At 42.0% G+C, this 25,504-nt stretch overlaps 1 protein-coding gene across 1 annotated transcript in view; it reads left to right on the plus strand.

Moving 5' to 3' along the window:
• The window catches only part of TAF4B (TATA-box binding protein associated factor 4b), a 107,685-nt gene extending 84,985 nt beyond the window's left edge, over window positions 1-22,700 (plus strand). The window contains exon 15 of the mRNA XM_089518363.1: window positions 21,491-22,700. Within this exon, the coding sequence (XP_089374489.1) occupies window positions 21,491-21,634 (144 nt within the window). The 3' untranslated portion in view covers window positions 21,635-22,700. The remainder of the gene's footprint in view (window positions 1-21,490) is intronic.
• Window positions 22,701-25,504: the final 2,804 nt, after the last annotated feature.

A 25,504-nucleotide genomic window follows, 5' to 3' on the forward strand; every position in this document is an offset into this window, starting at 1 on the left:
TACTGGCATAGATATATTCTAAACTTCCAGTGCATGTACATACGGTACTATAAAATTAGGAGAGGGGTCACATGGAGAAGGGAACAAAACAAAATCCAGGGCTCTGAAATACCTTTGTTAGTGTCACTAAAATAGCAGAAACACTGTGGAAATGAATGAGACTATTGTGGCTGAGGATATTTTATTAGCAGCCAGGTATTTAGTCAAAGTATTCTAAAAATCAGTGTGTGTGTGTGTTTGAAGTTCAGTATTTGTAAGCAATTCATTCTTCAGATGGTTTACCCACTTCAGACGCAACCTTGGAATCCAAAGAATGGGGTGGTTGTTACTCATTGGTTAAAACTAATGATAATTTCAGTCCAACAACCTTAGAAGGACCACATAATCTTTGACCTAATGGAAAGGAAAAAAGCCCTTCATCACACAATAGAAAGGAAAGAGGCTTTAGTCTCTTTGATGGAGTCTATCTGCTTGCACTTTGGGACCCTTCAGACTTTCAAGAAGCACTTGCAAGCCCACTTTTACATTTCTTGAGGCATAACTGCCATCTGCCGGCCTAAGAGGGAATTCACCAGGCAGGTCCAGCTCCACCAGGACTAGCCTGAAGGAAGGAGACTCCGCTCTCCATAACTGCCATCCGCCGGCCTGAGAGGGAGTTCACCAGGCAAGTCCAGCTCCATCAGGGCCAGCCTGAAGGAAGGAGACTCCGCCCTCCATAACTGCCATCCGCTGGCCTGAGAGGGAGTTCACCAGGCAAGTCCAGCTCCATCAGGGCCAGCCTGAAGGAAGGAGACTCCGCCCTCCATAACTGCCATCCGCCAGCCTGGGAGGGAGTTCACCAGGCAAGTCCAGCTCCATCAGGGCCAGCCTGAAGGAAGGAGACTCCGCCCTCCATAACTGCCATCCACCGGCCTGAGAGGGAGTTCACCAGGCAAGTCCAGCTCCATCAGGGCCAGCCTGAAGGAAGGAGACTCCGCCCTCCATAACTGCCATCTGCCGGCCTGAGAGGGAGTTCACCAGGCAAGTCCAGCTCCATCAGAGCCAGCCTGAAGGAAGGAGACTCCGCCCTCCATAACTGCCATCCACTGGCCTGAGAGGGAGTTCACCAGGCAAGTCCAGCTCCATCAGGGCAGCCTGAAGGAAGGAGACTCCGCCCTCCATAACTGCCATCCACTGGCCTGAGAGGGAGTTCACCAGGCAAGTCCAGCTCCATCAGGGCAGCCTGAAGGAAGGAGACTCCGCCCTCCATAACTGCCATCCACTGGCCTGAGAGGGAGTTCACCAGGCAAGTCCAGCTCCATCAGGAGTAGCCTGAAGGAAGGAGACTCTGCCCTCCATAACTGCCATCCGCCGGCCTGAGAGGGGTTGACCAGGCAGGTCCAGCTCCATCAGGGCCAGCCTGAAGGAAGGAGACTCCGCCCTCCATAACTGCCATCCGCCAGCCTGAGAGGGAGTTCACCAGGCAGGTCCAGCTCCATCAGGACTAGCCTGAAGGAAGGAGACTCCGCCCTCCATAACTGCCCTCCCTCCAATCCATCTGCCTTGGTCCAGGCCTCAGAGGGAGAGAAGAACCACTGGACCTCATCCCCTTTCCCCCCACCATTCCCTTCTCCTTTTGTTTCATGTCTTTTAGATTGTAAGCCTGAGGGCAGGGAACTGTCTGATTAAAAATAATAATTGTAAGCCGCCCAGAGAGCCATTAGGGCTGAAGGGCGGGATATAAATCCCTAAATAAATAAATAACCTCCAGGGGGGTAGCGAAAGTCTTCCTCTGCCTACATCACATTTAGCAAAACCAATTCTCTATCTCCAGAAGTTGTTTATTTAAATAATAATAATAATAATAATAAAATTTATTTGTATCCCGCCCCTCTGAGAACAATCAGGGCGGCTTTAAATTTAGCAACCTGCTCCCTGCCACCCCATAGGCATTCAGATAACTCTGGTAAGCCTTCAGGGTGGTGGAAATGGAGGATTCCTTTCCCGCTGTGTCCTTCAACCTTTGAATATTATGTCTATGTGAAACCTCATGGCCATCTGTCCTGAACTTGAACTGTTTGTCTTCAACTTGTTTAATCCCTTTTAAAACCCATCTCATATTTGACTGTTGCATTCTGAATATTTCCTCCTTGGTGTGTTAATTTTTAAGGCCTGAATCCTGAATCAACTAGAGTAGATACATTCAATTAATTGTATCTACTAGGGTAGAATGCTGACTAAACACTTACGTCTTGTTGATTCAGTGGACCTGTTTTAGTTGGGAATATCAATAGGAATGAAACAATTGAGATCAACAGATTGAAACTGTTTATGCTTGTGTGGAAAAAAATGGCACCAGCCATGCACAAAACAGAAGTATCAACAGGCTTGGAATAGCCCTACAAGGAAAGAGCCTCCAAAGCAGGCCAAAACAAGTCAGAAACAGAGAGTGTTGATTGAAAGGAACAAAACCTAAAATTGTGTGTGGGTGTGTGTGGAATAAAGTGATGGAAGGGGAAGATACAGGAGGAGAGGCATAGATATGAAAATGTAGAGAAAGCCATTTAATTCTCTAGATAGGTCACTTTCTGCCTTCTTGTTGTATTCTAAGAAGATAATTTTAATGTGCCTAATGACAGATGTGAGGGATGCCCATAAAAACTTAAGGTTTCATCTGACATTCAGTGCAAGTGGGTTGGACCCACTACCTCCAAAAATGAAAAATACACATCCACAACTAACTCAAAGAGGATTGCGCATGTTCATTAGGCATAGAATGCTAACTGATTAGAGTGAAAAGAGTACCCAGAGAAAGGAAGAGCTACAACTATGAGAGGAATCTGTGTGAATGTACTGTAGTGCTTCATTACAGAGTATCAATTGTGTATAATATGCTGTCGTTTCCCACTGTGAAGAACCATTCAACATGTATTTTAGTGGTTGGTTCTCTTTTTCAGGCAGCCAAATGGACAAAGAAACCACTATAGTTGTTGTTTTTTAAAGCAAGTTCTCAACAACGGTAAGCTTCATCATGGCAGTAGGGCTATTTTCAAGACTGTGTTTTGAGCTAATTCATTTTAGATGCCATATGTTAGACTGAAGTTGTAGGGAGGTGCAAGCAACTTAGACTCCTGTTGTCCCTGCTGCTTCTGTTGCAAAGTGGGTTTCTGGATTTCAAACACTTTGAACATCTGTGCAGGTGTAATTTGTAATGTGGAGTGTCTTTGGCTGATCCCTAAATACAAATATCCTGAACTTTTAGGACTGTAGAGAGGGAGAGATGAGCACTACTTAGGATGATCTGCTTCTCAGAGCAACTATGGTAGAACAATATCTTGACTACCCAGCAGAAGCAAATTAATCTGCTAACAGGGATACTAACTTGCCTGTGAGCTTGGGTGTGTATCTTGAAATTTTAATAAATTAGTGGCTGTCTTCTTGCTGTATGTAGAATGAGCTTTTATCTGTCTTAATTACTGCTAAAAGATTTGAAATCATGAGCTTGGTACAGCAACTTTCCCAGGTCCCTCCCTTTACCATTTAGCTTTCATTAGATAAATCATTGTGTTTACTGTTAAGTAGGTAAAGACTACAAAAGAGCAAGGTAGTAATTACCTCTAGCTTTTACTTTTATATAATTCTAGAGGGTATGTAATGGCTGCCCTTTGGACATATTCTTGCTGTCGCTGATGCGACTCACATCATATTAAACGCTTGTGCTGTAATCCTACATAACATTGTACATGAAAATGCTCATGGCAATGGAGTCATGAATCAGAGCAATAGAGCTCAACATTTTAAGCTGCATAAATGGAGGTGCTCATTAAGACAACCTGTACATACACTTTCTATGTTTATGAAGGTGCATATAAAATATGGCTGGTTACTGGCGTTTGGTTATTAAAGCATCTCCTAGCCACTTTATTCACCATAGAGGCAAATCTGGATTTGCCACATTAACCATCATCAAGGAGTTGCATCTTGTTTTAGCTCCCTAGGGATCATACCTGTGAAGTATGAATATGAGCATGTGTGTTGTATTGAGACATTTTCAGCATATAACTAATATATTTTGTGTTTTGGCTTTTAAAAAGTGGTGTTGTCCACACTTTGAATCCAGATGTGAATTGACCTGAAGAGGATGCTTTCTGAAATATTATTTTGCCATGTAATGTGTAATAGAATAATTCTAATCTTTTATTTGTGGGAAAGAATATTAAGAATTACAGCTCCCAGACTCTCCTTCAGAAGTTTAGTTTTCTGAATCATGAAAGAGACCAATATTGTGCCTTTTTTCACCTGGAATGTTTTTTATTATTAATACAGTTAGTCTTCCATATCCATGGATTCTTTATCCACAGACTCAACTAATCCAGAGTTAGAAAATATTCCAAAATGATATTATTATTATTAAGCTTTATTTATATAGCGCTGTAAATTTACACAGCACTGTACATACAATCAATTTAAATAGATAACATGAGCCCGCCTATGGTGTACATTCTACAAAAATAATTAAATATAATACATATTAATACATGTTAACATTCAAACAATAAAATGTAGCAGACAACATATTAAAATAACATTAGATAACAAGCATGTAATCTCTGGGAATGCTTCCCTGAACAGTATTGTCTTTCATTCAGCTTTGAAGCTGGTTAAAGAGGTAATGACCCATGCTCATGGGGCAAGGAGGTTCCAGGAGTGAGGGGCAGCAAGTGAAAAGGAACGGATCTGGGATGGGACAGTGAAAATCCTAGGCTGGGACAGCAGACCTTGACTACAAAAATGAAGGGCATGAATGGGAAGGTAAGGAGAAAGAAGTTCTGATAAATAAGGAGGGGCCAGTCCATGCAGGTCTTTAAAAACTGAAGTTTGTAATGAATACAGAAAGGGAGGGGGAGCCAATGGAGGGATGACAATAAAGGAGAGATGTGATCGAAGTGATGAGCAGATGTAATAATATGTGCAGCTGAATGCAGTTTTAGACATATTGAGCTTCAGACACTGGTGCTGCATCCACTGAGAAACAGCTGAAAGACAAGATGAAACTTGCAGTTCAAGACCTGGAGATAGAACAGGGGTGGAAAGATATAGCTGAGTGTCATCGGCGTACAGATGATAAGAAAAGCCAAAAGAACTAATGCGTTTTCCTAAGAATAGTGTGTAAAGAGAGAACAAAAGGGGTCCCAAAATAGAGCCCTGTGGAACTCCAACAGATAATGGAATGGAAAATGAAGCCTGACCACCCGTGACCGCTGCAAAAGATCTGTCTGACAAATAAAATTTAAACCAGTTAAGAACCGAGTCTGAGAATCCAAGGTTGGAAAGTATATCAACTAAAAGACAGTGATCAATGGTATCAAAGGCTGCAGACAAATCGAGGAGAATGAGGACAGAATAAGGGCCATTAGCCTTGGCCTGCAAAAGATAATCAGAGATCTTTGTGAGGGCAATCTCTGTAGAGTGCCGTGGGCGGAAACTGGACTGAAAGGGATCTAAGATAGAGTTAGCCTAAGAAACTCAAGACAGCGAGAATAAACGACCCATTCCAAAACCTTAGAAAGAAAAGGAAGAAGAAAAATAGGATGATAGCTAGACAGAATAGAAAGGTCAAGAGAAGGTTTTTTCAGAATTGGGGAAACTAAAGCATCTTTAAAAACAGAGGGTAAAGAGCCCAGTAGAAAGAGAAAAATTAAAGATGTAGAGAAGCAAGGACAGAAAATAAGGTGCTACAGAGATTAAAAGGTGAGAAGAAATTGCATTAAGAAAACAAATTGCAGGTTTGGAAGAGTTCAGCAGCATAGAGACAGGAGGAAACGCAGTAAAGTTTTTAGTTGAAAGTGATTGAAGATTAGTAGTAGGTGAAAAATTGGGGAGGAATGATCTCAGAATGAATAGTAATTATCTTGGGGATGAAATAGATAGCAAAATCATTAGGAGAAAATAATGAAGAGGTAGGAGGAGGAGAAGCGGGGATGTGGCCATGACCGTTTCTGAGCTCCCCCCACCATATGTAGCAACCGCAGATTCTCCAGTCCGGCTTGGAAGTTTCAGCACCCGCACTATAAGACAACCCCCGACTTTTGAGAAGATTTTTCTGGGTTAAAAAGTAGTCTTATATGCCAGAAAATACAGTATTTCTCAGGAATTGGGGAAAGGTACTTCACACAAACCATTCTGTTACATAGTAAAATCTTAGCAGTGGGTATATTATTGAAAACGGATCAGAAGATGTGCATAGTCAAGTGGTTGTATATAAAATGAATTATGGTTTTCAAATATTTCTTAAAATCAAATAATCTTTTGGATATTGTTTTAAAGAAACAGCTGCTTGCAATATATGAAGACAAGGAAAACAAAGCATCCTAATAAATAAAAAGTGTTCTGTTCAGAGATGAGAGTATGGCCTTGAAATAGAAGAATATGGCTTGAGGGTATGTATATACTAGGAATCCCCAGAAAACCTAGAAAATTTAAATACGCAGAACTTGAATCACTTGAGTACAAAGATATATATTTCCAAGGCAGATGTCAAGAGCAGGTTGACACACACATGTCTGATTCCAATTATTGTTTGTATCAGTCTTAAAGCAGCAGAACTTTGATGCTCCAGAACTTTGGCTTTAATTCAGATATAGATGTTCAGTGGATAGCAACACATCTTGATATTTTAATGCTAGTATTTAGCTCAACAGCCCACTATGATGTTCTAGAAGAAAGTAACTTCAAAAATTTGCTAAAAGAGCCAAAATGAGGCATTCCTTCAAACAAGACAACTTCCTGTTGCTCTACGCCCTTTAAAGGGTGTTAATACTGTCCAAGAGGTCACAGGGTATGGCTAACACTGCCCCTGCAGGAAGCCTTGTTCAGAGCCTTCCGTTTTGAGAACTAGGGACCATGGCTTCTTTAAAGTGCTAAGAGTCTGGAGTTTTCTGTGACCACTTTTGATCATCCATCCCAATTTTGACTCAACAGTTAAGGAGGGAGGCCTGCTTTGAACTATATAGCAGCATATGCAGAACAGATTTTAAATAAAACGTCGTTATATTAATGTATGAAAAGGTTTAAATACAGTGGTCCCTTCTTATATGCTGGGGTTTGGTTCTAAGATCCCCTGTGGATAACAAAATCCATGGATGCTCAAGTCCCATTAAATATAATGACATAGCAAAATGGTGTCCCTTATAAAAAATGGAAAATCAAGGTTTGATATTTGAAATTTATACTTTTTTTAACATTTTAAAACCGTGGATGCTTGAATCCTTGTGTAAGAAATCTGTGTATAAGAAGGGCCAACAGTATGTTTAACTATGGAAAGGTTCTGAATCTTTAATGTAGTCATTTTCTTTGTCACAATTCCTCCTTTGAAAAATGTTCAAGGGGGAGCCAATCAGAACTGCCATGATAGCAGACTGTAGTAATTGTGAATTTTTGGGGAGGCAGATGCATTGTGAAGTGTATCTAAAATCCAAAATTAAAGATTTTTAAAAAATTATTATTATTATTATTATTATTATTATTATTATTATTATTAACCTTTATTTATAAAGCGCTGTAAATTTACACAGCGCTGTACATACAATCTTTTTAATTGGCCGGTTCCCTGCCCTCAAGCTTACAATCTAAAAAAGCAGGGCACCATGGCATGTAAGGCACTGGGAAGTATAAGATACGGATTCTCTCCCTCTCTCTCCCCCTTCCCCATTCCCAGTGTTTCTGTATTCTGCATGCTGCATATATATATAATTGTTCAAGAAGCAACTATATTCCTGTTGTTGTTGTTGTTCCTTGCATTCAGGTTATTTTTTTACTTACAGCAACTGTAAAGGTGAACCTATCATGGAGGTTTCATGGCAAGATTTGTTCACAGAGAATTTGCCATTGCTTTTCTTTGAGGTTGAGGGAATGTCACTTGCCCAAAGTCACTCAGTGGGTTTCCTTGACCAAGCAGGGATTTGAACCTGATCTTCCAGAGTCCTAGTCTAACACTCAAACCACTACACGATGCCATATCTCAAAGGTAAGCTAATAATTATGACATGCTATTAGTAAGGTGAGCTTCAATTTTACGTTCACTTCAAATAGTACATTCCTACCACAGTTATAACTGACTCATTTCCTATAAAGGGGCCCCTGACACCTAAACATCAGCTACGATCAGGTTCTCTTGGAGTATTATGCCAGTCTGTCATAACTCCAAGCCATGCTGGAAGTTACACTTTTTGAGTAAAGTAGTATCTGATACTTGTTTACACAAGTAGTTCTCTTCCTCTGACAGTGCTGAATGTTGTTGTTGCCACTTTTATTCTAGGCATAACTTTGGAACTTCACTTTCAACTAGTACTGAACAAGATCTTGGCTTAGGATTCTATCTAGGTGATCTTCCACATAGTGGTCTTCCATCCATACAATTGTTAGGTGTGTGTTGCTCAGCCTATTGTTTTCTTCCTATTTCCTATATGCCTGAATATTAGTTCAGGAAGCAGAACTTTGCTCCTCTTAAGTATTGTGACAGGTACTGCTCCTTCTTAAAAATATGGATATAAAGTTTGAGCAGAAGAACAAAATAATCTCATTGATGGTGCCGTATGTGGAAGGCTTTGTAGCACATTGGTTCTAGCATTCCATGCTTAGTGACCAGCAGGACTCAAGGGATGCTGTGTTGACTGGGAAGAGCAATGGAAAATTAGGCAGGTTTGAGTGGGAAAGTGAATTTACTTGTTTGAATCATAGAGAGAAAAACTATGACTAGCTGGATCTTGTTCAGTGGTGATAATCTGCTGCTGTTAACCCAAGCCTAAAGATGAACATTGTAGATTAAATGAATTAGTTAGTGCTAGGAGCTGCAGGTATCCAATTATAACTAAGAATATTCCCAAAATAATGCCTAGGGAGGAACTTCCTGACAGTAAAAGCTGTTTGACAGTGGAACACACTCTCTTGGAGTGTAGTGGAGTCTCCTTTGGAGGTTTTTGAACAGATGCTGGATGGCCATCTGATGAGGGTGCTTTGATTGTGAGTTCCTGCATGGCAACGGGTTGGGCTGGATGGCCCTTGTGGTCTCTTCCAACTCTATGATTCTAAGGGCAGCTCATTGGAGATGCAAGTACTGTATTACAACTAGAGGTACTTTCAGGTAATTCCTAGGAATTCTGGAACAGAAAAGCAATGGCCAATCCATATTTCTTTTTTTTTTTAATAATCTTTATTAAAGTATTTACATTAAAAAGACATATCAATAATACATGTTAACAAATAATTAACGTATATGTATAAACAGAAATAGTTCTTACACTGCTTTGAAGTAAACTATAATAAGGTAGTTATAGACATATCATTAAGAGAAAAAGCAGAGTATGTATACTTCAGGAGAAACATAAAAGTAACGGTCATTCACTTCCTGAGAGGGTTTGATACTTGCTTAAGCCAAGAGAAGGACCTTAATACTTTACACATCTCAACATTATAACAACTTCTAGCTTGTTTAAAAATATCTTTAGAGAGTTTTCCCCTATGGGCATTTAATCTTCCTATATACACATGTTCTGAGTATACAAATCTAACCTTCAACTGCCCACCACAAGATAAGTCATGTATTACCAACAGAAGTTGGAGGATATATTTTCAGTACGCATAAAATTAACCAAGGGCTGCCACACTACTTTGGTCTTTTCCCAGTCCAAGCTTTCTACATAACAGGTAAGTTTATCTAGTTCCATGAATTCCAGCAATTTCATAATCCAATCATTCCATATTTCTGAGAACATACAGACCACTTGTAGCTGAGATGTATCTTCTTCCTTTGGTTAAACATACAGGTTCCTGGGCAAATAAAGAACAGACATGAACCACTTATAGTTTCTATAAACTTTCATAATTAATAGTAGATCTAATCATACTAATCCCACAAGACAGACATTTGATCTGGTAGTCTGAAACAAGGCTCAGGTTGCTTTTAAGAATTGATGCAGAGAAACTCTGTTTTTATAAAGTGGAGATGGAGAATCTCTGGCCTACAGTTTTGTTTGGGGGCTAAAGCTTCCATAATCCCTTAATACTGAAGTGGATTGGGACTTCTTTATGTCAAAAGTTCAAACCTATGGGAGTTCTCTTTGGATATGCTGAACATGGGAATGACTTGCTGACCATGATGATCCCCTAATGCAGGCCTGCACAACGTATGGTCTGTTTGGGGGGGGGGGCAATGTGGCCCACCAAAGGATTTTGGGTGGACCATGAGGATGTGGAACAACTTCAGCAAGGACAGGCAAATGCTTGCCCTGCAAGGCTCCTCCACTGCCCCACTTTCTCCTAAGGAGAAAGCCAGGTAGTGGTGGAGGATGGGCAAACACTTGCCCCGCAAATCTCCTCCACTGCCCTGCTTTATCCTGAGAAGAAGGCCAGGTGGTGGAGGAGGAAGAGGATGGGCAAACACTGCCCCTCAAGGCTCCTCCACTGCTTGGCTTTCTCCTGAGGAGAGGGCCCGACAAAGGAGGAGACGGACGGAATTAATATTAATTAATTAATATTTAATTAAAACCTATCTGTGGCTCTAAGAAGTTTAGTCTATTTTAACTTTGGGCACTACCAACAGCCAAGTTGTGCAAGCCTGCTCTTATGCAATTATATGGGTGTCTGTACACTTTCTGTGGAACTGATATGTTTAGTTGGAAGAGTTCAGGAAGCAGGAATTTCATTGTTTGCACGTGCTTCAAAACACACATCTGTGTCAGTAAAGGATAGAGCTTTAGCTTCATTTCTCAGCTCCCTAGCAGTTGTCAGCTTAGGCCGTGTGCTTGACATAAAATCTTTGCATGTAAATAGACTAAAATATTCCAGGCTGCCATTCATAGGTTTAAGCAATGCAGTTCACTGGTCCATAGAATACTCTTCCTGTAGAGATGAAAACTTAATTATTTTCTTGTATGAAAGATATCTGCAATTTAAATGACTAATTGTATTGTGGCTTTAGGCTGAATATATTGGTAACACAAATGGTGATGACATGTGAAGGGTCAAGAAATTTATAATTTTGATGAGGGGCTGCTTAAAATGAAGTGGCAACAAGCCAGAATATTTCAGTGTAATAATTGTCTGTTAAGTCAACATGACACACTTTTTACAGTATTTGTTACCTCCAGGTAAAGATTAAGGATCTGATGTAGCCACAGAAAGTGACATGCATTCATGAATCTTGGGCATAATAGCGAATAAAATGACACTACATTTCCAGTAATTTGTCTCAATATGTAAAACACTCTGTTGGTTACATATGAAAAGAGTTGTAGAAATGTCACAGTGGAAACTGGCAGAGGAAGGCTGTACAGCTGAATATTAACACTGGTTTCTTGGAGACCTATGACAGTTTAGTGAAGAATTAGTTTGACTGAAGATAACAGTTTTATAAATATATGCACTTAGTCTTTGACTGTTAAAGTGGAAACATGTCTCTTCTATTCATACTGTGGTATGATCTGTCCCCAAACTTTGCACTTTTCCCCCCTCTTTAAATTAAAACTGTTATCTTCTCAGGCACATACCCTTTTTATTTGCAGAATTTTTATCCCAGTAAGATACTTGTAACTTCTTGAGGGGCTGGTTTAAACTTACCAGGGTAACAAACACAGTTTACTATAGTTTGTTATTATACTGGTGTTTGTGTTCAAACTGAAACAATATAAATTATTCAGTTCAAAGAACATTTAGAATTTTAGGATCTCTTGCCGACTAACAGTAGGTATTTCATTGTTTCAGACTCCTGGTTTCATTGCTACTTGTGGGATCCTAACCATGCAGCTAATACACTCCTAATAGAGGAGAGGGAGTTACTGCATATAAGACTTGCTGATTTATAAGTTAAAAGCTACTTGGATTCTAAAGGTAAAGGTTTCCTCTTTGACAGGGTTGTCAAGTCGTGTCCGACTGTAGGGGACAGTGCTCATCTCCATTATTAAGTCAAACAGCCAGCATTATCAAAGATTATGTGGCCAGCATGACTGCACAACACTGCTACCTTCCCACCAAAGTGTTACCTATCTACTTGCACTTTTACATGCTTCCAAACTGCTACGTTGGCAGAATCTGGGACTAGTGACAGCTCGCTCATCATGCAACTCTTGGGTCTCAAACTGCCGATCTGCCAACCTTGCGATTGTTGGAGTCAGCATCTTAACCACTAAGCTACCAAGTCCCTTACACTCTGCTTCCTATTAATAAAGAGTGTTTTTTTTACCTGAAGCTTTTTAAAAAGTTTTTTTTAAAAAAATCAATGATAGCACATCATAATTGTAGGCAGTGCCACTCTAGAAGAAAGGTGGGATATAGATCATGATGATGATGATGATTCATGATGAGGATAAAAGAACAGATCAGGCAGACCTAAAAGAACAGACCTAAAAACCACCATGCAGTATGAAATACCACCCTTCCTTCCGTCTAGCAGTCAGGATGCTTCTGAGCTATGAGGCAAAACCAGCTTTCTCTGTTCTTAAGCCAAAAGCATTAAAAACTAACACACTACCACTTGGTCATTAGATTTAGTACCATGCTTACTTGAAAAAAAGTATACCCAGCCTTATAAGGAGGTACATTTTTTATCAAGTGATGAAAAGAATAGGAATAAAATACACAGAGTAACATCTGGGGAAAGTAATGTAGGCAAAATGTAATAAAAGCTTAATCTAGCCCTTGCTACACATACCTAAATAGGGGTCTCGCTGGAGCAAAATATAGGTAACAAAGTAACAGAAGACTGTAACGTAAAAGGCAAAGCAAGTTGTGAGATGCCAGGATAATTCTAGCTCCTAGATTTTATAGCTGAAATCCCTTATCAATTCATAGTGTTTCCTATTAACCAATTGCAAAGTTGATATTCCCACAGCTGTTGTCATTTCTGGAAGAAGCAGTATCCCATGAGAATGTAGCTGAAACTGTTGCTCCTAATTAACAGCTCTTCAGCTTTGACTTTGAAGACCTCAAAGAAATAGATAGATAATGCAGGTGGCCTAATGATTTTGTAAATCATGTTTTCAAGGAATGAAAACAGTTGGAAACAGAACTGGAACTCTTCATTTAAAGACATAAACTAAAAAATTTTTAAAAAAACAAATATTACTGGAGACATTCTTGAACATGGAAGTAAACTATAGAGCTATGTTACAAGGCTCCATTATTATTGAGTTATATCCAGTGATGTCCTCACACTGAATGGTGTGAGCCGCTCCTTCTTCTTTTGAAGCTCTGAATTTATGACAATGCAAAAATTCATATCGTGTTGGGAAAAATACTAACATCTTAGATTTCAATTAGGAGAATTTACTACTTGGTTAATACTTGGATTGGAGACCGTGAACAAATACCAGGTGCCATTACTATATTTCATAGGAAGGAATTAGCAAAACCACCTCTGAGCATTCCTTGCCTAAGAAAACCCTATAAAATTCATGAGGCCACCATAAATCAACAGGCAATTTCAACACACACATCCCTGAACCAGATACAATTTAGAGATTCAAGAACAAAATCTTATGTGGATTAATAACTCTGAATAAACACTTTGCAAGATGCAATTTCTTGAATTCTTGAGGTCAGGATTCTCCATGGGGAGACAGAGCCTCAAGTTTCACCGAGATACAACTGCTCTATGTCCTTCCCACAAGACTTGTCTTCCCCCTAGGCTCACTCCCAACATAATTATATAGTCGCTGAGATGCATCCAGCTAGGTCCCACACACATAGTAACAAAGGCATCCTCCAGGCCCTCCTGAGGGATCTGTGAATCATTGTGCATCTGCTTATAGGGACATCGCTGAATGCCTTTGAGCCTATCCTGGCCATGTTGATGGGATGCACAAGAGGATGGTGCATCTCAAGGGTTGTTGTACAAGGGAGGTAATAAATTTCTGTCCATGCAAGGACCATAAAAAACGTACATCATTAACAGGATGCCAATCATAGTGTTTTGAGTGTCATGTGTCTAAAAAGTGCTGCCTATGAAAATGCACCTTCTGATTGCAGTTGGAGGTCTACTGTAACTTTTAACATTGGGGAAGTTTTGCTAGATTACATTTTTCAGAAAGTATATATAATAGAGGTTTGTTTGACCATTGGACTAGGACTCTGGAGACCATGGATCAAATCCCTGCTAGGCCATGGAAACCCATTGGGCAAATCATATGCTCCCAGCTTCATGAGAAAGCAATGATAACCTCCTCTGAAAAATCTTTTGAAGAAAACCTCATGATAATTCATCTTAGGGTCACCATAAATTGAGTAGACTTGAAGGCACAATTGCAACAAAACATACAAATGGGGAAAACATTCTGACAGGGTAGCTGTTATCAGTTTGGTGAAAATGACAAAACATTGTTTCAATTTAAAAACTAACAAGGCAGTCATAGCATAAGTTTCCATGAACTTCTTTTTTCTCTAAAAGCATTTTAAAAGGGGTGTGTGCATACTGGGAACCAATGTTTTATTATACTCTTTGTTTTGCAGTAGCTGAGAATCAATTGATTTGTGTGTGTGTGAATGCTAAGTAGTAAGTCTTCTAGGCTAATCTCTGTTTAGAAAGTAAATACTTCCGCCTCCCTAAAGTTCTTTGATTTCTGAAGGACATGACTATTGGATTGCTGAGAATCCCCTAGGGTTTGTTTCATTTAAAATATTGCCTGGGGTCTCCATCCACATCCTGTTGGATTGACCTCTTTTTCAACTCTGTAGCTGTACTACAAAGCTAGTTCTTGTCCCCCACCCATCTCTGTAAGAGGTTGTCTCGCTTTGAACTGTGACCCTTTTGTGGCTTACTAGGACTGAAGGGACTCCCCCCACCCACCCACCCATGGTAAAAAGCCAATAATCTTCTTTGTGTTCCAAGCCATTGAACAAATGAAAAGCTTCAAACAATGACATTTTTATTGTTTTGACTTAAATCAACAAATGGTGCTGTGTTATATTAGCAGAAAAAAATATTGCCTTTATTGAAAAGTAGATTATATCAGCTATTTAAAGTGTGTCTTCAGTATGTTTGTTGACTTTAAATTAATTTCACACCTCCCTCATTTTTCCCTTTCTTTCTGGCAGCATGTTTGTTTCTTATGCCAGTTGTAGAACTATGAAGATTGAAGTTAACCTTAATCCTTAAAACCTTTCAGATGAATGTAATAAGCATGGTTCGTCATGGTCTCTGAGTCTCACACATTAGGGTTTTGTGCCTGTGCAGAGACTCCATTTGGAAGTTCAAAGGCTGAGCAGATTGGCGTGTAGCCCCACCCACTCCCATGTACTGAGCATGCCCACGTCTGCCAATCTAGCTCTACCTTCTCTTTCATCTGCCACAAGAGTAACTTCATCTTGGTTGTTCTTGAGCTGTATACTCTTATGTATGGTTAGAATTATACACACACACACACACACACACACACAGTAACACAGAGTGGGCTCAGAAGATATACACACACATATTTCAGTTTTCTTTTTCTTCATTCTTGTTGTCTTGTTCCCCCCCCCCCAACCCGGCAGTAGTTTCTATCGGAATTCCTGCTCAGTTACCTGTTTGCTTTTTGTGCCTCTTATGGCCTCTACTTCTCTTTTTGAATTTTGTGTCTCCTTTTGTCGTAAAGTAGCATTCACTGACAGGTACTGTCAATGTCTTTTTTGTCTGGGAGAGAGTCACGTTGTCAAGCACTATTCAGTCTGCCGTTCTTTTACAGCACAGACTCTTCAGAATAGGGCTCAATGTCTCAAAGTTTTTTGTTGGGAGCAGTCTTTGTCAGTGGCTTAACGCGCAACCACCACTAAAGATATCCTGACTCTTGTTCGCTTGTTGAAATTACTTAGGATACCAAAGATTTCAAGGACACAACCTTCGTTGACATCGACAGCCTCAATACCGACAGCCTCAATACTATTGGCCTCAAATCACTATGGATTCCACCCTTTTGGTAGTGACCCCTGCTGTCTCATCTCCTCCTTACAAGAGGAGCCTTCAGCTTCTCAGCCAACAAAGCCTCATGTACAAAAGGCCAAGAAGCTGCCTGAGGCTCCTAAGGATGGATCAGACATCAACCCAGGAAAGGCTCAGGAAAGGAAGAAGCATAAGCATGCTATGCCCACAGCACTGGCCCTGATGATCACCTCGGCTTTGATACTGACATCTTCAGGGCCAGCCTCTTCTATAGCCCTTTTGACCCCCTTGTGCGCTATCAACATTGTTATCAAGAGTGGCCTCAGTACAATCTTCTGAGCCCACTCTGTCTGTGTTACTGATGTCAACTCTGATAACAATGCTTTCTCTGCTACCTCCCTTCTCAGCGTTATTACCCCAGATCTTGGCTTCACCACCAAGGGCTTATAGCAGGGGTCGGCAACTTCCAGCCCGCGGGCCGGATCCGGCCCCCGGAGGCCTTCGTTGCGGCCCCTGGGGGCGGTGGCTGCTGCCACCGCCGCCACGCAAAAAAAAAACGGCGCCCATAGCGGCAAAAAGCCGCTCTGGGCGCCGCCATTTTTCACCCAAAATGGCGCCGAACTCTCGTGCGACCTTCTTTGAGGTCGCGAGAGAGTTCGGCGCCATTTTTTTGCCCAAAATGGCGGTGCCCAGAGGCGAAGTCTCGCGCAACCTCCAGGAGGCCCAATGCGGCCAAGGGAGCCCTCGAATAGGGCTCCGACGGCCGCATCGGGTCTCCTGGAGGCCCGCTGAAGCCGTTGGAGCCCTGTTCGAAGGCCCCGGCGATGGCATCGGGCCTCCTGGAGGCTCGATGCCGTCGCTGGTGCCCTCCAACAGGGCTCCGGCGGCGGCAGCGGGCACCCGGAAGGCCCAATGCTGCCGTCGCAGCCCTGTTCGAGGGCTCTGGCAGCGGCAGTGGGCCTCCAGGAGGCCCGGTGCCGTCACTGGGGTCCTCCAAGAGGCTTTTTTGCTGGCCTCTGACAGGGCCTGGGGCCCCGTCAGGGGCCTGCAAAGATGGGGAGGCCTGGCCCCCGGAGGGTGAAACTCCACCCCCGGCACGTGGCCCCGCCCCAGAGGGTGGAAGCTCCACCCCCGGCATGCGCCCCTGCCCCCGGAGGGTGGAAGCTCCACCCCCCGGCATGCGGCCCCGCCCTGGAAGGTGGAAGCTCCACCCCCGGCATGCGGCCCCGCCCCCGGAGGGTGGAAGCTCCACCCCCGGCTTCGGCCCCCCAGTCGCCTGAGGGACAGCAACCCGGCCCAAAAAGGTTGCCTACCCCTCGCTTATAGGCTCTCTTTCCTCTGCGTGCATGATCCCGATGCATTTCACCAGCCAGATCTCATCACTCTCCAGTTCCATATAGGGATCGTCCCGACCTATCCTGTTCATCCTCTAAGCTATACTACCATGGAGAGAATTCTCCCTACACCTTGGCTTCCTACATGGACCACTATAGAACGAAGGACTACTGAGCAACCTTCCTCTTACAGATCCTACTTGCATTCTTACTGAGATGGATACCATGGACGGGAACTGTCCCACCATGCATCATCTTGGTATCAAGAACGGTTTCGATCCTGATTTGCATATTGGTACTGATCCTCCCAGTCCTATCATTACTACAGACCAACCACTCTTCCATTACCTTTTCTCTGGCCAGAACCATGAGACACAAGGGTATCCTTTCCTTCTCTGTGTACCACAGCCACGGTTCCATGTCCTCCTCCTTCTCTCCTTCTGGTTACTACCATGGTACCTACAGTCTTTCCATTCCATCTGTGATCCCCTTGGTGATGTTCCATCTTCGGTACTGACTTTGACAACACCTTCAATACCCTTGGCGATACTGCCTTTACAAAGTCAGTACTGAGGATGGGACAGTCAATGTAGTCACCAAGGGGATGTCAATGTTGTTACCAGCTATGATACTGCTCACACAACTATCAACACAAAACAGTCCGATTTTCCACCATGCCTCCTCCTCAGCCACGCATGGAGGAGTCTAATTATGAGACTGAGACTGAGACTTCTTGACTGGCATTCCCCTCTCCTCTCATAAGAGTTTCCACCTGAGGAAGTGAAAGATGTGGGCCCTCATTCTCCACCTCAGGGTTGTCCAGTTATTCTGTGATGTGGTCACCAGACTGGCTATGGCCCTGGGCCAACAAAAGACCCTGTCTTTCAGATAGTGGACTCCAGTTAGGTTGTACCAGTGGTAATGCCATTTCTGACTTCACTCTCAGATATTATGCAGCAGTCCTGGACCAAGCCTCCTTATAAATATCTAGAGAGTTTATGCAGAGTCCAACCTGTCATGGTGCCCTATCTTTTTGCTCATCCAGTACCTAATTCCCTGGTGGTGCAATCTTATGTCTAAAGGCTCAAGGAAAACTCACTCCACCTAAGTTGACAAGGAGGGCAGACAGCTTGACGTCTTTGGCCAATGCTTTTATTCTTTGACAGCACTCTCTGCTAAAGTTGGTAACATTCTTGCATGTCAGCTTATCAGAAGTACCGCTAGGATAGGATGGTATTCTTAACCTACCTGAGGATCAGGACCCCCCCCCCCCCCAAGCTTTTGACAATGAAGCTCTTTCTCTGGTCAACCAGTAAATCCATTTTGCCAGGCATTCTGTGGATTGAGTGATTTCTGGTGCTGTGCTCTCTGTTGTCATGTGTGGCTTAGGTCGACTGATTTCACTGATGAAGCCAGACAACATGTGGAAGACCTTCCCTTCAAGGGTGAGGGCTTCTTTAATTCCAAGACAGATGAGTCCTTAGATCATCTTTGCAAGGCTTTTCTCACTGGAAAGAAACTTGGCATCACTGGCCAGAGGCATCAATGCCATCCACGTCCTCAATGGCGTTCCAGGTCTGCTTCCACAACATACTCCAGACCCCATTCTTCTACTTCCTCTCAGTTCCGTAGTTCCTCTCAACCCTCCACTTCTTTCTCCAGGAAAACCTTCAGGCCACAGCGGTATGAGCTACAACAGCAACAGTCTTCCAAGAAGTCGTTTTCTGGCAAATCTCGTTTTTGATCTCTCCACGAGGACATCACCTATAATCCAGCCAGGTCCCTATACTTTTGCAGTAAACTGGAACTGAAGGTGGAGCTAGACCGGCAGGCTTGGGTATGCTCAGCACACAGGAATGGGTGGGGCTACCCGCCAATCTGCCCAGCTTTTGAACTTCCGAATGGAATCTCTGCACAGGACCCCCGAAAACTCAAAGCTTCCACAATCTGTTCTATGCTTATTCTTAAATGCAATGAGATGAAGATTGTGTGAAACATTGAGAAAGGTGTTCATCATGCTGCTATGAATAAATAGAAGCTGGCTGTTGTCTTGGACAGAGATGGGGAATTTACAGTATGTCCTTCAGGTGATATTTGATGCCAACTGCTGCTGCCCAATAATTTAAAAATTTTAAAACCAACATTTTGATTTGTTTTTTGATAATGGGGCCACAGTTACTTATCCACAGCTGAAGTTGTGTTCTAGGTGGGCCATGTGGCCATCATAGCCCCTAGGTCTGCTTGCACCTCATTGACTGGCTCAGTCCAACCAGAGTGGAGACTGCAAGTTTGCAGTCCTCACTCTAATCTGCCTGGGCAACATATATTGCTGCACATCTGATGGCCAAGGCCAGTTCACCCAGGACTCCCCAACTACTTTAATATTTTAAAACCAACATTTTGCTCTGTTTTTTTTTTAATGAAGATATTGACTGATAGATATTTCTGCATAGCAGCTCATAATGGAAAACAACAATTGTGATAGAAAGCTAGATTCTTTAAAAAATAAATAGTGATTACATGTTTGCTAATGACATGGACTCATTGGGTTCATGGCAACAAAAGTTGAGTTTACAGAAAGAGACCTGATTAAATTCCATCATTCCTTCATTGTGTTCATAGGTATACAAACTGGAAATGGCTCAACATTAGGGATTGCTGCCAAAAAAATATGAACAGCATAACATTTTGAATGTGTTTCTGATGTAGAATAAAATTCTGGAGTACATACAAACTAATAAAGCAGGTGGTACTCAGGCCCCAAACTTCAGTTCTGTATACTGAATTGATTGTTTTTATAGCACTATATTAATAGAACTGTATTATTTACAATAACTTTTATTTTTATTTTTTTTACTTAATTATAATTGCATTCTTAAGTGGCAATTCTATTAAAACGAATACAGCAAAATCTCGCATTACTGGAAGTTCAGTTCTTTTCAGTTCTTGGTTCAAGGTTGAGAATCAGGGCATATCTTGTGTTATGCCTGTGTAGTGAATGATTACTTCTGCTATTATGTCACTTTCAGTTGACTTGATTGTAAATACAGTGGGACCTTAGTATCTATGGGGAGATCTATTCCAGAATATACTTGTTGAAAGCTTTTGAAGCTCCATGGGCTTCTGCATCAGGCAAGATGTTACAAACCAAACAGGAAGAGAGAAAAAAGTTGGAGATGTTAGTCAGATGCATCTCCAATTGTTTTCTTTCTCCTGTTTGGTTTGTAGCATCTTGCCTGCTGAAGATGCCCATGGAGCTTCGAAAGCTTGCAATCAGTATATTGTGCATTTTGGTTGACCATAAAGGTATCACTGTCCAATTCATCTACCCTGCATGTAAACCATAAGGCTGTGAGTTCAATCTATCTAGGGGCTCAGGGTCGACTCAGTCTGGCATCCTTCTGAGATTGCTGAAATGAGTACCCAGCTTGTTGGGGGCAATTAGGTTACACATTGTAAACTGCTTAGGGAGTGCCTAAGTGCACTAATAAGTGGTATAAATATACACTTGTCCCTTCATATTTGCTAGGGTTAGGGGCACAAGAAAAACCGCAAATAACAAAAACATCTTATTTTACCTAAGCAGACACCCCTCTAGGAATCTCTAGGTCCTCCAGTGCAATTCTGTGGTCAACGTCCGACAGACACTGACCATAGAACTGCACTGGAGGTGCTGCAAATGCCTAGTAGAGTGTTCTCTCTAGAAATCTCTAGGTCTTTCAGTGCAACTTTTAGATAAAGTTGACCAGAGAGTTGCACTGGAGGACCTAGATATTTCTAGAGAGAACATATTAATCAAATCCGTGAATAATCAAATCCGCAAATGTCAAATCCACAAATATGGAGGGATGAGTGTATACTTTATATTGCTATTGCATGCACCACCACTGGGGACAATGGGGCTGCCCTAATGGCAGCACAGCAGCATGCACACATCGCCATTGGGGGACAACAGGGCTTGCTGTCCGAGGATGTTTAAATCTGTTGATGGCAAGTACAGGGATACCGAGGTCTCACTGAACTTTGTTTCACTTAGCTTTCATATGCTTTCTTCGGTAAGTCTTTTTTCTCAGTGGAAAGTGACAGGAATCAATACATGGCAACAGCTGTCCATGAGGATATCTCAACAGATTTAGAGCAATATGGATGGGTGAATCTCAAGCATGACACTTAATGCAAGATCTTATTTAAGTTGCTGTCTGTATTGGACATGTTGAATTCTGATTTGAAGTAGCAGCTCACTTTTTCTTTTGCTGCTTTTGTCTAGGGTTTCAACAGATTGCCCAGCCTTGCAAAGCCATCTCTTCGTCCAAGAATGATACGCATCTGTCTCAGGGACTTGATCTTCTGTATGGAACAAGAAAGAGAGATGAAGCATTCCCTAGCTTTGTATGAGACTCTTTTGAAGTAATGACTAGGCTTCTTCCTTTGCATTTCAGCTTGGCACCATTCCTTGCCAAACAGTACTTATTTGTATTGTCCTGAATTCTGTTCTGGAAACCAGTGAGTTACAAGAAATAGACTGTTAGTGGTCAGTGGTCCCATGCATGCTTCTTGAATGCACTGGAGATAGAAGGCTTTGGGGATCTGTTAAGTTCCTTGTCAATTGCTTCATCCAGTATATCAGTCTACAGTATTGTTGCATTAATAGTGTGCCTTCTAATGCTGTGGTTAGGGAAGAAGGGTATGACGAATGCATTTAATCACAAACCAGTAGACTGTCAGTTTGCCAGCATATTGCCTGCAGGATTCAACCTCTCTAGATGGCCTAGTTTTAAAGCTTGATACTATAGTTGGATGAAAAGAAAACCACTTGGGTGCAAGCCAAAGAAGTGCCAAAGTGAAATCTATAATCTACTGCCTCCAAAGGAAGATGGACAAAGGAGGAAACCCTACCAGCATGATTTGTGTTGCCAATACTTCTGGACAGGTCTGCAAGAAAGTTGGAGTGGTAAGAGCTATGGGTGGGCAATCTTTAGAAATATTGTTTCCCAAATAACTTCACAGAAAGTGTAGGGAATGGAGTTAGCACATGACGGATGGTCCTGTCATTTCCAGTGTAAATTGACTTAAGATGAACTTTGCATCAGCATGTGGAATTTAAAGCAGAAAACTATCCTTGATAGATAAGCAAAGTTAAAGGCACATTTTGTTTTCTGTAAAATATAGGATTGTTTGATTTCTTCCTTCCTATATTATGGTTTGAGAAGAATATATTTAAGGAATAACAGGGATCTAATCACAAGACTTGGAAATGATTCTAAAATGGGTTGGAAATTGTGTGGGGGCCATACCTGGCTTACCAAGGTCCCAAGGCTCTAACCCCCACCACAAAAAAATTCATTTAGAGATAGCCGTTAACATTTCCTAACCCCCCCCCCCCCCCAATTGGGATATAGTTGGCCATTTAAAGGCTGTTCCACTTTCTAGCCTGTTTCATGTCCAAAATTGCCTCTTCTTCTCCCCCCCCCCCAAAAAAAAAATCCCAGGTCACTTGTCTTTTTGGAAAAGGAACATTCCCCCCCTCCCCCCCCCCCCCCAATGTCTCTCTCAGTGTGAAAGTGTGTAAATGGGGTGAGAGCAACTCCTAGGTCCTTGGTAGCTACCTGCTCCTTTTTTGAAATCTGTTTAGCAGAAGAAAAAAAACAGTTACTCATTTGTGAAAGAGCACAAAACTCTTCAGGGAATTGAAATGATGGTTCGGCTGCATTCCCGAAGTTCCTGCTTATTTGTTTGTCCTGGATCACTTGTTAAGGAGTTAGTTGTCGAGGCCCACGCACAGTCATCTTTTGCACGTTTATACAAAACCTTCATATCCTGTACATTTAACGCATTGCTGTGTCACATGAGCATGGAATGTGTAGGAAAGACAGCAACTGAATGTCTTCATAATTTAAAAGCTTTTATTTTATTTAAAGATTCCTTAGGCTTTTTGCTACACCATTGTACAAATGGTGTTTAGATGGGGAGGGAGAGCCATTTGATGCCAGATCTACTGGCAGTATTTTGAGTTTATGATGTAGCCATAGTTTCTGTGTTAAGAAAATTGTGAGCTATGTTAGTTAAGCCAAGGGCAGATTTTCTAATGCTGCATTTCTATTTGAAACACAAGTGGAATCCAGTAAAAGGGGGCGCGGGGGGGGGGGGGGAGATCTGATTCTCCTTTCCTATTGCCTTCCTATGTGAAAAATCTGCTCCAGAGTGCTAGGAAAACCTTCTGGAATGTTTTTGGGCAGTTCTTGACAATTACAGGGGAAGGGAGAGGAAGGAAGGTCCATTTTGCTGGTGCCCCATTGTATTTTAGGCCCAGTGCAGCAAACTGATCATGTATGTGTGTGTATGAATGTAAAACAATACTCCTGCTGAAGCACTAAGTACCAAAATATTGATGGGATCAGGCAAACATGTTTTGTATAATAAATGCTTACCTTTACTTTGTTTGTAAAGTGGGGCATTTGCCTGTTGGTGTATTCAGTCATACTGATAGATGTTCCAAATTTATTTTAAATACTGCATTAAAGTAACTATTTTATTAAAAAAAAAAAGTTAAGAGTATTTACTGTATAAAGTGTAAAAGGATGGCATTACTGCATAAAGCACTATGTTCATGAAGTCCTAGCTGTGATACCCTTAACAACACAAGAGTACTTAACTGAACTTAACTGAACATTATCTTAATTTTTGCCCATTAATGTCTAGTTCTTTTTGCAGTTTGGGCCCCATTCCCACTCACCCATTTGCCCTGGATAGAACTGGGCAGATCCGGTTGCCCCCATATCAAATCTGCTCGGAAAGAAGTGCCCACTACCCTTTACCTCGATTGGGGCAATTTGCCCCTCTGAAGTTCACATTTGCAGTACCGGTTTAAAATGGAGCCTCCTTTCTTGTCAATCAAATTCACTTCTGCTTTCGTCAAAGGTGACATATCCTACAACAATTGGCCAACCGAATGGGTGCTTTCCCCCCTCCTTTTAAAAAAAATCTGGTGGCAGTATGAGCATATTCTGTCAACTTGTCAAATTTAAAAATCTCCAGGTGTATGTGTGTGTTGTGTGTATTTGGGTCATTACAGATTATGGCAACTCTAAAACGACCCCATCCTGGGATTTTCTTAGCAACATTGATTCCGAGGAGATTTGCCATTGCCTTTCCCTGAGGCTGAGAGAGTGTGACTCCTCCAAAGTCATGGGTTTCCACAGCCTTCCAGCCTCTTGCTTCCCCTTCACTTCCAACCCAGTATTTCCTCCTCTTTGGAATCTCTTCCCTTTCCTTCTCTTTCAGCCCAATGCCACCTCCAAAGCCCTCCCCTCCCCGGATGCCAGCCTCTTCCCATCACAATAATTTGCCAAATTTCAAAGGAAACACATTGGCATATTCTGTCACACACACAAAAAAAGTAATTTAAAAAAATGAAAAGCAAACGAAAGGGAAATGTAGCACAAGCAGACACATTTGAGCAATATGTACTGTATCAACCTGTAGAAAAAGAATTCGCATAATCTGTCAAAAATACAAATACAAAAAAAAAAGAGAGCGAGAAAAAGCTGCCTGCGAGAGGGGAGGCATGTTCCGCCCTCTGCCCTCCCTCTGACCTAACCACTCCCCTGAACTTGATCTGATCATGACCGGAGCCAAGTTCACATTTTCTGGGACCCGTTTTTTCTCAAAAGATACAGGAAAAACTCAGCTTTCAAAAGAACCACAGCAAGGGGCATTTGCCCCTGAACCTCAAATTCGAGTGTAAAAGAACTGGCACCAGTATGAACTTCCCGCTTTTAATCCGGTTTCTGAACCAGGGTAAAAGGTAGTCTGAATGGCTCCAAAGTGGGGCTGACCCAAACAGATGAGACAGTTGTCTAAGTATATGTGTTGTTTATTATAAATATGGGGATTGTGAGTCTACTCATTCCACAAAAGGCATATGTCTCAGAGGTCTGAAACTAGTCCCTCCCCTCCTTTTCATGCCAGTCTTTTTCCCATTGTGGTCAGTGGTAGACACAGGGTCCCCAATCAGTCCACCATCCACACATTGGCTGGACTCGTATCTGTTTAGCTTTAACAGCATTTGTGCATAGCACTGAATTTCATTTCTACCATTTTCACTTCCTGTGTTGGAACTGGGCTGGAAGAAACTGCTTAAATTTTAAGTCTTGAAGCTATGGAGGGCAGTAAGACACAGTGATTCTGTTTTACTCCCTTCATGTGCTTTTTGTGAAATAAATAGACCTGCAACCATGTGTAAACAAACCCCATGGTACAGATTGCTTTACACATGGTTTCA

The sequence above is a fragment of the Sceloporus occidentalis genome, unplaced genomic scaffold (assembly GCF_023333645.1).
Source record: "Sceloporus occidentalis isolate IW3139 unplaced genomic scaffold, rSceOcc1.0.p SCAF_3, whole genome shotgun sequence".
In the NCBI taxonomy this organism is placed as follows: Eukaryota; Metazoa; Chordata; class Lepidosauria; order Squamata; family Phrynosomatidae; genus Sceloporus; species Sceloporus occidentalis.